Source organism: Oncorhynchus clarkii, chromosome 8, assembly GCF_045791955.1.
Source record: "Oncorhynchus clarkii lewisi isolate Uvic-CL-2024 chromosome 8, UVic_Ocla_1.0, whole genome shotgun sequence".
NCBI classification, from domain to species: domain Eukaryota; kingdom Metazoa; phylum Chordata; class Actinopteri; order Salmoniformes; family Salmonidae; genus Oncorhynchus; species Oncorhynchus clarkii.
Window position 1 is genome coordinate 6,637,813 of NC_092154.1, and position 14,900 is coordinate 6,652,712.

Genomic DNA, 14,900 nt, shown 5'->3' on the forward strand with positions numbered 1-14,900 from the left:
GGCCTACCACTGTTGTGTCATCTGCAAATTTAATGATGGTGTTGTAGTCGTGCCTGGCCGTGCAGTCATGAGTGAGCAGGGAGTAGATGAGGGGCCCCTGTGTTGAGGATCAGCGTGAAGGATGTGTTGTTTCCTACACTTAGCACCTGGGGCCGGCCTGTCAGAAAGTCCAGTTGCAGTGGGAGGTGTTTAGTCCCAGGGTCCTTAGCTTATTGATGAGCTTTGAGGGCACTATGGTGTTGAACGCTGAGTTGTAGTCAATGAATAGCATTCTCACATAGGTGCTCCTTTTGTCCAGGTGGGAAAGGGCAGTGTGGAGTGCAATAGAGATTGCATCATCTGTGGATCTGTTTGGGCGGTATGCAAATTGGAGTGGGTCTATGGTTTCTGGAATAATGGTGTTGATGTGAGCCATGACCAGCCTTTCAAAGCACTTCATGGCTACAGACGTGAGTGCTACGGGTCGGTAGTCATTTAGGCAGGTTACCTTAGTGTTGTTGGGCACAGGGACTATGGTGGTCTGCTTAAAACATGCTGGTATTACAGACTCGGACAGGGAGAGGTTGAAAATGTTAGTGAAGACACTTGCCAGTTGGTCAAGTAATGCTCGGAGTACATGTCCTGGTAATCTGTCTGGCCCTTCGGCCTTGTGAATGTTGACCTGTTTAAAGGCCTTACTCACATCGGCTGCGGAGAGCGTGATCACACAGTCGTCCGGAACAGCTGGTGCTCTCATGCGTGTTTCAGTGTAATTTGCCTCGATGCGAGCATAGAAGTAGTTTAGCTCGTCTGGAAGGCTTGTGTCACTGGGCAGCTCTTGGCTGTGCTTAACTTTGCAGCATCAGAGCCGGTATAGTACGATTCAATCTTAGTCCTGTATTGACGCTTTGCCTGTTTGATGGTGGGTCGGACGGCTTAGCTTGATTTCTTATAAGCTTCCAGGTTAGAGTCCCGCTCCTTGAAAGCGTCAGCTCTAGTCTTTTGCTCAGTGCGAATGTTGCCTGTAATCCATGGCTTCTGGTTGGGGTATGTACGTACAGTCACTGTGGGGACGTCGTCCTCGATCCACTTATTAAAGAAGCCAGTGACTGATGTGGTGTACTCCTCAATGCCATCGGAAGAATCCCGGAACATGTTCCAGTCTGTGATAGCAAAACAGTCCTGCTGCCGGGGCGTTCTGTATCACTGTCGTTCTGTCCCTGAACAGGCAGTTAACCCACTGTTCCTAGGCCGTCATTGAAAATAAGAATTTGTTCTTAACGGACTTGCCTAGTTAAATAAAGGTTAAAAAAAATAAAAATCTGTTTCATCTGACCACTTTTTTTATAGACTGAGTCACTGGTTCTTCCTGCTTTAATTTTTGCTTGTAAGCAGGAATCAGGAGGATAGAATTGTGGTCGGATTTACCAAATGGAGGGCGAGGGAGAGCTTTGTATGCGTCTCTGTGTGTGGAGTACAGGTGATCTAGAATTGTTTCCCCTCTGGTTGCAGGTGTTTTTAAGCGTTCAGGGAGTGTTTAGGTCAAATATATTTTGCTGAAGGGAGGGCCATCCATTTTCTTTACAGAGAGGTACGATTTCTACATGTAACCCTTATTATAAATCATGTTCACTCCCTAAGTGGTTTTATTGTGTGGATGTTGCCTGTAATCCATGGCTTCTAGTTGTGGTATGTACATACGGTCACTGTGGGGTTGACGTCATCAATGTTATTCTAGTCTCTGCCAGCAAAACAGTCCTGTAGCTTAGCATCTGCTTCATCTGACCACTTTTTTTATTGATCGAGTCACTGGTGCTTCCTGCTTTCATTTTTGTTTTTAAGCAGGAATCAGGAGGATAGAATTATTGTCAGATTTGCCAAATGGAGGGCAAGGGAGAGGATTGTATGCGTCTCTGTGTGTGGAATAAATGTGGTCCAGAGTTATTTTCCTTCTGGTTACACATCTAACATGCTGATAGAAATTGGGTAAGACAGATTTAAGTTTCCCTGCATTCAAGTCCCCGACTACTAGGAGCGCCGCCTCTGGGTGAGCGTTTTCCTGTTTGCTTATGGCGGAATACAGCTCATTCAGTGCTGTCTTAGTGCCAATGTGGTGGTATGTAGACAGACACAAAAAATACAGATGAAAACTCTCTAGGTAGATAGTGTGGTCTACAGCTTATCATGATATACTCTACCTCAGGCGAGCAAAACCTAGAGACTTCCTTAGATATCGTACACCAGCTGTTATTTACAAAAATACATAGTCTGCCGCCCCAGAGAGCTGTATTTTGGTAATGTCGTTGTTTGGCCACAACTCTGTGAAGCATAAGATATTACAGTTTTGAATGTCCCGTTGGTTGTTTAATCTTCCGCGTAGGTCATTGATTTTATTTTCCAAAGATTGCACGTTTGCTAGCAGAATGGAAGGAAGTGGGGGTTTATACAATTGCCTACGAATTCTCAGATGGCAGCCCGCCCTCCGGCCCCTTTTTCTCCACCTTCTCTTCATGCAAATGACCGGGATCTGTGCATGTTCCCGGGAAAGCAGTATATCATTCACGTCTGTCTCGTCAGAATCGTTAAAGGAAAAAAAAGGATTCTATCAGTCCGTGGTGAGTAATCACAGTCCTGATGTCCAGAAGTTATTTTCGGTCATAAGAGACGGTAGCAGAAACATTATGTACAAAATAAGTTTAAAACAAGTTAAAAAGTTAAAAACAATGCAAAGAAACAAACAAAAAAATTACACAATTGGTTAGGAATACATAAAATGTCAGCCTTGTTCTCTGGCGCCATCTTAGTCAGATGATAAGAATGGAGACTTGAGTGGGATGATGATGCACCGGCAGCTGATCCAATCAGATTGTTATCTCCACCCTGGGAGGTGCAAACAATACAGACATCTAATAGGATTCATTTTCATAATTTCCTCCTCCAGGATCACCGCTAAAAGACACTTTCACTCAGACTTTCTCTTCAAAAAAAGGCCTGTTATTTAATTGCCGCTAACAGACTTGTTCTACTTTTACTGCTGAAGCCACAGCTTTGTGTTTGTCCGTTATGTCAGAATACCATATACCTCAAGGCAGAACTTTTTTCATGGGCCTTGGTGCCCGATAGGAACAAGACCATTGTAGTGAATTAGTTTCATGGGCCTTTGTGGGAACAAGACCATTGTAGAAAATTAGTTTCATGGGCCTTGTTGGAAACAAGACCATTGTAGTGAATTAGTTTCATGGGTCTTGGTGGAAACAAGACCATTGTAGTGAATTAGTTTCATGGGCCTTGGTGGGAACAAGACCATTGTAGAAAATTAGTTTCATGGGCCTTGTTGGAAACAAGACCATTGTAGTGAATTAGTTTCATGGGCCTTGGTGGAAACAAGACCATTGTAAAAAATTAGTTTCATGGGCCTTGTTGGAAACAAGACCATTGTAGTGAATTAGTTTCATGGGCCTTGTTGGAAACAAGACCATTGTAGTGAATTAGGGACAGGATAGGCTAAATGGTGGAGAGAGACATTTCTTCCCTCTGTAATGTCTTGGTGTGTGTCTGAAATGGCACCCTATTCCCTACATAGTGCACTTATTTTGACCAGAGCTCTATTGGGTGTAGGGTGTCTTTTCAGAAGCACTTTGGCGTCCTAAACACTATCTTCACTTCACTCTATCAGGTCAAACAAACACATTAAACAGGAAGCAGGAGATCGTTAAAAATCCCTTCTCAAAAATAAATAATGAAGTATTAATGACGAATTAAGATTTTATGGGTATGAGAAGGACATTTTCTCTTCAAAAAGGCCTGTTATTTAATTACCTCGTCTGACCCAGACTAAACAGAATAGCCCATTCGGGATTCAATCTGCAGGTTTAGAAAAGACCGAAGCGACTGTACTATGTGAAATCTTAATGCCTTATCGTCTTCATGATCCGAACATCCCACTTAACGGCCGCACGCAGACAGAGAATGATTCCCAAAATGGCACCCTATTCCCTATATAGTGCACTACGTTTGATGGGCCTTTATATTGGGTCTTTATGTCTCTATTGTTCCTGTCAGTCAAAGGGTTTTAAGCCCTTATGTTTTCTCACGAACGCAGGAGGAGAGTCCAGGGACAACATGAGTCAGAGCTTCGTTGGTTTGGACGGATCGTGAGCGAGCCCTGAGTGTTCCTTCCTTCGTGTTCCCCCACTCTCTCTTTTTCTTGTTCCCTCACTTTCATTCATTTCCTCCTCATTATGAACCATGAGGCAGCTAATTCATACCACAATTACTGAGCCTGATGAGTTGGAGTTCCGTTAATGAACTTCATTTTAACTCTGAAATGAAAGTTTTGTATGAAACAGCTGGTGCTGTATGGTTGTAGAGCAATTGAGAACTTTCTGCTCTTTGACTCTCTGTGCTTTACAAAACAGGCCCTCCAGGTCCATCTATCCTATCTCGAAACACCTATTTAACTTTTCTGTATTGTATTATGCTGTTGTGGTTGTTGTTGCTGTGACGATATCATACATCTGTGAATCTGCTCACTAGTCTGGCTGACCCGACTCACATGATGTCAGCCAGAAAACCTGCTCACCCCTTTGAAATGAACATTTTGAAATGAGCGACTAACCTCCTCCTTCTCTTTCTCCTTCTCCTCCTACTTCTCCTCCTTCTTCTCCTCCTCCTCCTTCTCCTTCTCCTCCTACTTCTCCTCCTCCTCCTTCTACTTCTCCTCCTTCTACTTCTCCTCTGCTCCTCCTCCTCCTCCTTCTTCTCCTCCTTCTCCTTCTCCTTCTCCTTTTCCTCCTTCTCCTTCTCCTCCTCCTTCTACTTCTTCTCCTTCTTCTACTTCTACTTCTTCTCCTCTACTACTTATTGTCCTCCTCCTCCTACTTCTGCTCTTCCTCCTTCTACTTCTTCTCCTTCTCCTCCTCCTCCTTCTACTTCTCCTCCTCCTCCTTCTCCTTCGCCTCCTTCTTCTCCTTCTCCTCCTCCTTCTACTTCTTCTCCTTCTACTTCTTCTCCTCTACTACTTCTTCTCCTCCTCCTCCTACTTCTGCTCTTCCTCCTACTACTTCTTCTCATTCTTCTACTTCTCCCCCTTCTCCTCCTCCTCCTACTTCTCCTTTTCCTCCTCCTCCTTCTACTTCTCCTCCTCCTCCTCCTTCTTTTCATTCTCCTTCTTCTCCTTCTTCTACTTCTCCTTCTTCTCATTCTCCTTCTTCTCTTTCTCCTCCTCCTACTTCTCCTTCTCCTCCTCCTTCTACTTCTCTTCCTCCTCCTCCTTCTTTTCATTCTCCTTCTTCTCCTTCTCCTTCTTCTCATTCTCCTTCTTCTCCTTCTCCTCCTTCTCCTACTTCTCCTTCTACTTCTCCTCCTCCTTCTCCTACTTCTCCTACTTCTCCTCCTTCTCCTCCTTCTCCTACTTCTCCTCCTCCTTCTCCTCCTTCTACTTCTCCTCCTCCTCCTCCTCCTCCTTGTCCTACTTCTCCTTCTCCTACTTCTCCTCCTCCTTCTCCTCCTCCTCCTTCTCCTCCTTCTCCTACTTCTCCTCCTCCTTCTCCTCCTTCTCCTCCTCCTTCTCCTCCTTCTCCTACTTCTCCTCCTCCTTCTCCTCCTTCTTCTACTTCTCCTCCTCCTTCTCCTCCTTCTTCTCCTTCTCCTTCTCCTCCTTCTTCTCCTTCTCCTCCTCCTCCTTCTCCTCCTTCTTCTACTCCTTCTCCTCCTCCTTCTTTTCATTCTCCTTCTTCTCCTTCTCCTCCTTCTTCTCCTTCTCCTCCTCCTTCTCCTTCTCCTCCTTCTTCTACTTCTCCTTCTACTTCTCCTCCTCCTTCTCCTTCTTCTACTTCACCTCCTTCTACTTCTCCTTCTCCTCCTTCTCCTTCTTTTCCTCCTCCTTCTTCTTCTAACTCATTTTCCTCACCTCTATCTCTTCCCAACAGGTTCTGCGCTACACTTGACACCCTAAAACCCTACATCCTGCCCTACACCCTCAGGCCTCCACCCTCCTCCCGTCCCTATCCTGCATCCCTCTTGTCTGTCCGACTGGGTGTCCCTCTGTAGTGAGTCATGAAGTGGCCTCTGTGGAGCCTGCTGCTGCTGTGCCGGTGTACCCCAGGACAGAGTGGCTGCCAAGGGGACTGCCTGGCCTGTGGCCTCCTACTATCCAACCCCCAGAGCCAGCAGCAAGCGTTCAATACACTGGTGTGTGTGTGTGTGTGTGTGTGTGTGTGTGTGTGTGTGTGTGCGCAGTGCATTGATAAATTATTCAGACCATTTCACTAGTTACCCATTGTGTTACGTTACAGCCTTATTCTAAAAATGGATTAGATAAGAAAAAAATCCCTCATCAATCTACACACAATACCCCAATAACGACAAAGAGAAAACAGGTGTGTAGAAAGTTCTGCAAATGTATTACAAATATTACAAATGTGGATTGGACATGATTTGATGAGTGCATGTCAGAGACAGAATCCAAGCCTTGAGGTCGAAGGAATTGCCGTAGAGCTCCGAGACAGGACTGTGTCGAGGCACAGATCTGGGGAAGGTCACCAAAACATTTCTGCAGCATTGAAGGTCCCCAAGAACACAGTGGCCTCCATCATTCTGAAATGGAAGAAGTTTGGAACCACCAAGACTCGTCCTAGAGCTGGCCACCTGGCCAAACTGAACAATTGGGGGAGAAGGGCCTTGGTCAGGGAGGTGACCAAGATTTGATTTGATTTGTTTTGGATTTAATTTGAAGAACCAGATGGTCAGTCTGACAGAGCTCCAGAGTTCCTGTGTGGAGTTGAGAGAAACTTCCAGAAGAACAACCATCTCTGCAGCACTCCACCAATCAGGCCTTTACGGTAGTGGCAAGACTGAAGCCACTCCTCAGCAAAAGCCACATGACAGCCTGATTGGAGTTTGCCAAAAGTCACCTAAAGGACTCTCAGACCATGAGAAACAAGCTTCCCTGGTCTGATGAAACCAAGATTGAACTCTTTGGCCTGAAATCCAAGCGTCACGTCTGAAGGAAACCAGGCACCATCCCTACACCGCTCATCACCTGGCCAATACCATCCCTATGGTGAAGCATTGTGGTGGCAGCATCATGCTGTGGGGATGTTTTTCAGTGGCAGGGACTGGGAGACTAGGACAATGACCCTAAGCAGGCAGCCAAAACAACGCAGGAGTGGCTTCGGGACAAGTCTATGAATGTCCTTGAGTGGCCAAGTCAGAGCCCGGACTTGAACACAATCGAACATCTCTGGAGACGCCTGAAAATAGCTGTGCAGCGACGCTCCCCATCCAACCTGACAGAGCTTGAGAGGATCTGCAGAGAAGAATGGGAGAACCTCCCCAATTACAGGTGTACCAAGCTTGTAGCGTCATACCCAAGAATATTCGATGTTGTAATCGCTGCCAAAGGTGCTTCAACAAAGTACTGAGTAAAGGGTCTGAATACTTATGTAAATTATTATAATATTTTTCTTAAAACCTGTTTTTGCTTTGTCATTATTGTGTGTAGATTGAGGGATTAAAATTAGAATACATTTTAGAAAAAGGCTGTAACTTAACATTTGGAAAGGTCAAGGGGTCTGGATACTTTCCGAATGTACTGTATGCTTGTGTGTGTGATGTGTGTGTGATGTGTGTGTGGTGTGTGTGTGTGGTGTGTGTGTGTGATGTGTGCATATGCATGTCCCACATGCAGCATGGGGATGATGGTTGTATGGATGACGGTTGTGTAGATGACGGTTGTTGTGGATGACGGTTGTTGTGGATGACGGTTGTTGTGGATTGACAGTTGTGTGGATGACAGTTGTGTGGATGACGGTTGTGTAGATGACAGTTGAGTGGTTGACAGTTGTGTGGATGACGGTTGTGTAGATGACAGTTGTGTGGATGACGGTTGTGTAGATGACGGTTGAATGGATGACGGTTGAGTGGTTGACAGTTGTGTGGATGACGGTTGAGTGGTTGACAGTTGTGTGGATGACAGTTGTTGTGGATGACAGTTGTGTGGATGACAGTTGTGTAGATGACGGTTGTGTGGATGACGGTTGAATGGATGACGGTTGAGTGGTTGACAGTTGAGTGGATGACGGTTGAGTGGTTGACAGTTGTGTGGATGACGGTTGAGTGGTTGACAGTTGTGTGGATGACAGTTGTTGTGGATGACAGTTGTGTGGATGACAGTTGTGTAGATGACGGTTGTGTGGATGACGGTTGAATGGATGACGGTTGAGTGGTTGACAGTTGAGTGGATGACGGTTGAGTGGTTGACAGTTGAGTGGATGACGGTTGAGTGGTTGACAGTTGTGTGGATGACAGTTGTTGTGGATGACAGTTGTGTGGATGACAGATGTAGTGTGATCTTCATCATTTATTTGAAAAACACTAATCCCCAACAAGTTTTTTTTTTTACAACGCAGCTTTTTACAACATTAGACCTGTAATTGAATATTGTGCCATTCGGGATGACTCATGGGACGTAGCGGTAGCAGTGCTAATGTAGATAATTGTAATTGAATATTGTGCCATTCGGGATGACTCATGGGACTTAGCGGTAGCAGTGCTAATGTAGATAATTGTAATTGAATATTGTGCCATTCGGGATGACTCATGGGACGTAGCGGTAGCAGTGCTAATGTAGATAATTGTAATTGAATATTGTGCCATTCGGGATGACTCATGGGACGTAGCGGTAGCAGTGCTAATGTAGATAATTGTAATTGAATATTGTGCCATTCGGGATGACTCATGGGACTTAGCGGTAGCAGTGCTAATGTAGATAATTGTAATTGAATATTGTGCCATTCGGGATGACTCATGGGACGTAGCGGTAGCAGTGCTAATGTAGATAATTGTAATTGAATATTGTGCCATTCGGGATGACTCATGGGACGTAGCGGTAGCAGTGCTAATGTAGATAATTGTAATTGAATATTGTGCCATTCGGGATGACTCATGGGACGTAGCGGTAGCAGTGCTAATGTAGATAATTGTAATTGAATATTGTGCCATTCGGGATGACTCATGGGACGTAGCGGTAGCAGTGCTAATGTAGATAATTGTAATTAAATATTGTGCCATTCGGGATGACTCATGGGACGTAGCGGTAGCAGTGCTAATGTAGATAATTGTAATTGAATATTGTGCCATTCGGGATGACTCATGGGACTTAGCGGTAGCAGTGCTAATGTAGATAATTGTAATTGAATATTGTGCCATTCGGGATGACTCATGGGACGTAGCGGTAGCAGTGCTAATGTAGATAATTGTAATTGAATATTGTGCCATTCGGGATGACTCATGGGACGTAGCGGTAGCAGTGCTAATGTAGATAATTGTAATTGAATATTGTGCCATTCGGGATGACTCATGGGACGTAGCGGTAGCAGTGCTAATGTAGATAATTGTAATTGAATATTGTGCCATTCGGGATGACTCATGGGACGTAGCGGTAGCAGTGCTAATGTAGATAATTGTAATTGAATATTGTGCCATTCGGGATGACTCATGGGACGTAGCGGTAGCAGTGCTAATGTAGATAATTGTAATTGAATATTGTGCCATTCGGGATGACTCATGGGACTTAGCGGTAGCAGTGCTAATGTAGATAATTGTAATTGAATATTGTGCCATTCGGGATGACTCATGGGACTTAGCGGTAGCAGTGCTAATGTAGATAATTGTAATTGAATATTGTGCCATTCGGGATGACTCATGGGACGTAGCGGTAGCAGTGCTAATGTAGATAATTGTAATTGAATATTGTGCCATTCGGGATGACTCATGGGACTTAGCGGTAGCAGTGCTAATGTAGATAATTGTAATTGAATATTGTGCCATTCGGGATGACTCATGGGACTTAGCGGTAGCAGTGCTAATGTAGATAATTGTAATTGAATATTGTGCCATTCGGGATGACTCATGGGACGTAGCGGTAGCAGTGCTAATGTAGATAATTGTAATTGAATATTGTGCCATTCGGGATGACTCATGGGACGTAGCGGTAGCAGTGCTAATGTAGATAATCGTTCTAATGATGCTTCTGTCTGTGAGGCAGCTTGAAGTAGAAAACTGCAGTTAAAACACTTGTTAGAAATCTTGTCAATACTTTCTATGTTTACTCTTGTCTGGAGTGCCTGCTGAGGTGATGAGTTTGCAGTTTCGGAACTATTATTTTTGTTGGTTTTTGGTACTTTTTACCCCCAATCTTGTGACATCTAATTGGTAGTTGCAGGCTTGTCCCATCGCTGCAACTCCATACAGACTCGGGAGTATGAGACTACAGTATTGTTTAAGTGTTCCCTTTATTTTTTTGTAGTTTCCTCACCACACACTGAGAGAGATCGAGATTATATATATTTTTTTTATTTAACTAGGCAAGTCAGTTAAGAACAAATTCTTATTTTCAATGACGGCCAAGGAACAGTGGGTTAACTGCCTGTTCAGGGGGCAGAACGACAGATTTGTACCTTGTCACCTCGGGGATATGAACTTGCAACCTTTCGGTTACTAGTTCAATGCTCTAACCACTAGGCTACCCTGCCGCCCCAAGAGTTGGCATGCACCGACTCACACACAGACACATTCAGATTGCTGGGAATATCAGTCCACCTATGAGACTATCCACCTATGAGACTACAGTATGAGACTGCAGTGAGAGAGTACAGTATGAGACTGCAGTATGAGACTACAGTATGAGACTGCAGTGAGAGAGTACAGTGAGAGACTGCAGTGAGAGAGTACAGTATGAGACTGCAGTATGAGACTGCAGTATGAGACTACAGACTGCAGTATGAGACTGCAGTGAGAGACTACAGTGAGAGACTACAGTGAGAGACTACAGTGAGAGACTGCAGTGAGAGAGTACAGTATGAGACTACAGTATGAGACTGCAGTGAGAGACTGCAGTGAAAGAGTACAGTATGAGACTACATTATGAGACTGCAGTGAGAGACTCCAGTATGAGATACAGTGAGAGACAGTGACTGAGAGTACAGTCAGGTCTCTTTCATCTCTCTCTGCTCTTCTCTTCTGTCTGTCCACAGGTGTGTCTGTTGGAGTGTGACGGTCACATCTCCCCTGCCCTCACCTGGGATCTGTGTCAGCGAGCCATGCTATCGCACTACCCCCTCCCACCAGACGATGGCGCTGTGTCTAAGAGAGCAGAGGAAAAACTGTCCTTAAACCATGACCCCGTTGACCTGGAGTCAGATGGAAAAATGCTCTACTCTGCAGCCATGGGGCTCTACCAGCAGGATGGAGCGGACCAGGAAGACGAGGCCCTGGTGCGACGTGATTCCCAGTACGACTCCTCTCCGCTGGGCTTGACCGCCGAAGGAGACTCGCTGGCGCTGGGTATGAAGAGCAGGGAGGAGGAGGAGGAGGTCAGGAGGAGGAGGAGGAGCGGCCAGGGGGAGGAAGGAGACTCGCTGGCGTTGGGTATGAAGAGCAGGGAGGAGGAGGAGGAGGAGGTCAGGAGGAGGAGGAGGAGCGGCCAGGGGGAGGAAGGAGACTCGCTGGCGCTGGGTATGGAGAGCGGGGAGGAGGAGGAGGAGGAGGAGGTCAGGAGGAGGAGGAGCGGCCAGGGGGAGGAAGGAGACGAGGAGGATGCCGTGGTCCAGCTGACCAAGCGTTTCGGGGGCTTCCTCAAAGGTCGTCACAGTTACAGGAAGTTGATTGGCGGCCCGGAGAGGAAGTCGCTGCAGAAACGCCTCGGAGGGTTCATCGGGATCAGGAAGTCGGCCAGGAAGTGGAACAACCAGAAGAGGGTGAGCCAGCTCCTCCGGCAGTACCTGGGGATGACCGGCAGCAGAAACCCTGGTCGCAGTGTTGGGAGGTTCACTAACCCAGCCCAGGGCCTCAGGAGGCTACCCAGCCGGCTGTAGCCTTCCCTTCATCCCCTGGGGCCTCTCTGCTCTTCTCGTCTCCCGTGCCTCCACCCACTTGGATCTGCTCTTCTCTTCTCCCGTGCCTCCACCCTCCCAGGTACCTCCTATAGAAATAGAATTACTATAGTTTACTACTTGCATACTATTATGTTGGTATTCCATCCCCATTGTTACCAACAACGTGTACAGCTACAGCTATGGGTACTGTGAACTCCCTCATTCCTCATCGGCCTTATGAAGAAGAGTTATGACATCATCATTCTGAAACTCATCCGGTGTTGTGTGAAGAATAGTAAGGAATGTTTCCTCCCGACTACTGCTCCCGACTACCGCTCCCGACTACCGCTCCCGACTACCGCTCCCGACTACCGTTCCCGACTACCGCTCCCGACTACTGCTCCCGACTACTGCTTCCGACTACTCCGACTACTGCTCCTGACTACTGCTCCCGACTACTGCTTCCGACTACTGCTTCCGACTACTGCTCCTGACTACTGCTCCTGACTACCGCTCCCGACTACCGCTCCCGACTACCGCTCCCGACTACCGCTCCCGACTACTGCTTCCGACTACTGCTCCTGACTACTGCTCCTGACTACCGCTCCCGACTACCGCTCCCGACTACCGCTACCGACTACCGCTCCCGACTACCGCGACCGACTACTGCGACCGACTACTGCGACCGACTACCGCTCCCGACTACCGCTCCCGACTACCGCTACCGACTACCGCTCCCGACTACCGCTACCGACTACCGCTCCCGACTACCGCTCCCGACTACCGCTACCGACTACCGCTCCCGACTACCGCTACCGACTACCGCTCCCGACTACTGCTACCGACTACTGCTCCCGACTACTGCTCCGGACTACTGCTCCTGACTACCGCTCTCGACTACCTCTCCCGACTACCGCTCCCGACTACTGCTCCCGACTACTGCTCCCGACTACTGCTCCAAGTTAATGAATAAAAAGTGCAATGTAATATTGTGTGTCGGTATTGTAAGGCCGTACTTCATGATACCATATCCTGGATATAGTACCACCACATGTTATGGTGATGATTGGGTGTTCATGACGTATGTACGCACTTGATCTTTTTTTCATTTAAATCTTGAGCGAGTGAGGGTTGCAGTTGCTATTTGCACTGGTCTCTGGGTAATTCTACAACTGGTGGGTCTGCATCTTCTCTATTCTGAGTGCATTCTTTTCAGAGCCCTTGACTGTTACGTTACAACAAGGTTGTAACATGTATTAAATTATTCCCCCCCCATCAATCTGCACACAATACCCCATAATGACATCGCTATACCCCATAATGACATCACAATACCCCATAATGACATCACTATACCCCATAATGACATCACAATACCCCATAATGACATCACTATACCCCATAATGACATCACAATACCCCATAATGACAAAGCAAAAACAGGATTTCAGAAATGTTTGCAAATGTATAAAAAATGTAAAACATAAATACCTTATTTACATACGGTACGCTCTAAAATTACTGGCACCCCTGACTGGAAATGCACAAACAATACTTTATCTCTATAATTATATTGTTTATATTTTTAAACTCAAAATACCAACATGTGAGAAATACTCTACTTTATTAACGTTTCAATGGAACCAACCAAAATCATTTATTGATTTAATTAAAAATCAATGTCCTCACAATTAGTGGCACCCTTACAGATGATTGATTATAAATAACATCCAACATTAAAGCAGGAATTAAATTCCACTTATTTAAGTGTATCTAAGTCTTAAGGAATATGTTGAGCCATTACATCACTTCCTGTTTCACTAGGGTATAAAAATGAGGTAACACACATGCAATATCCCGCTGTCGTCCAACACCATGAAGAAAACAACAGAACTGGCAGTTCAAAAAGAGACAGATGGTCGTAGACCTTCATAAATCTGGTTACGGCTACAACAAGATCCACAAACGATTGGATATGCCACTGAGCCCTGTCAGGGCAATTTTGTTTTTAATTCTAAAGATATGGAACGGTCGCAAATGCATTCCCCCCCCCCCCCCCCCCCAGGATAGAGAGGAGGATGGTGAGAGAAGCAACAAAATCCCCAAGAATCACTGTGAAAGAATTGCAGGCCTTGGTGGCATCTTGAGGTCACCAGGTTTCAAAAAGCACCATCAGACGCCACCTACACAACCACAGGCTCTTTGCCAGAAGAAAGCCCTTTCTGACCCCAAGACACAGACGCGAGCGCTCAAAGTTTGTCAAACGCCACTTAAATTATGACTGGAGGAAGGTGCTCTGGTCAGATGAGACAAAAATTGAATGTTTTGGTCAGATACAGCATCGGCATGTTTGGCATCGAAACAGAGATACAAGGAGAGGCACCTCATACCCACAGGGAAACAGAGATACAACAAGGAGAGGCACCTCATACCCACGGTGAAACAGAGATACAAGGAGAGGTACCTCATACCCACGGTGAAATAGAGATGCATACCAGGAGAGGCACCTCATACCCACGGTGAAACAGAGATGCAACAAGGAGAGGCACCTCATACCCACGGTGAAACAGAGATGCAACAAGGAGAGGCACCTCATACCCACGGTGAAACAGAGATGCATACCAGAAGAGGCACCTCATACCCACGGTGAAACAGAGATGCAACAAGGAGAGGCACCTCATACCCACGGTGAAACAGAGATGCATACAAGGAGAGGCACCTCATACCCACGGTGAAACAGAGATGCAACAAGGAGAGGCACCTCATACCCACGGTGAAACAGAGATGCATACCAGGAGAGGCACCTCATACCCACGGTGAAACAGAGATGCATACAAGGAGAGGCACCTCATACCCACAGTGAAACAGAGATGCATACAAGGAGAGGCACCTCATACCCACGGCAAAACAGAGATGCATACAAGGAGAGGCACATCATACCCACGGTGAAATATGGTGGTGGGTCAGTGATGTTTTGGGGCTGTTTTAATTCCAGAGGTCCAGGGGCACTGGTTGAGATTGATGGCATAATGAATTCCACCAAGT

The 14,900-nt window shown here is 46.2% G+C and overlaps 1 protein-coding gene across 2 annotated transcripts in view; it reads left to right on the plus strand.

The window, feature by feature from the left end:
* Positions 1–12,839, plus strand: part of LOC139415486 (proenkephalin-B-like) — a 39,195-nt gene extending 26,356 nt beyond the window's left edge. Inside the window, exons 2-3 of one of the 2 annotated variants that reach the window (XM_071163589.1) lie at positions 5,910–6,171; positions 11,016–11,855. In XM_071163589.1, the coding sequence (XP_071019690.1) occupies positions 6,037–6,171; positions 11,016–11,855 (975 nt within the window). In that variant the 5' untranslated portion in view covers positions 5,910–6,036. Of the gene's footprint in view, positions 1–5,909; positions 6,172–11,015 lie in introns of both variants that reach the window. The other variant, XM_071163588.1, reaches the window with a different exon arrangement.
* Positions 12,840–14,900: the final 2,061 nt, after the last annotated feature.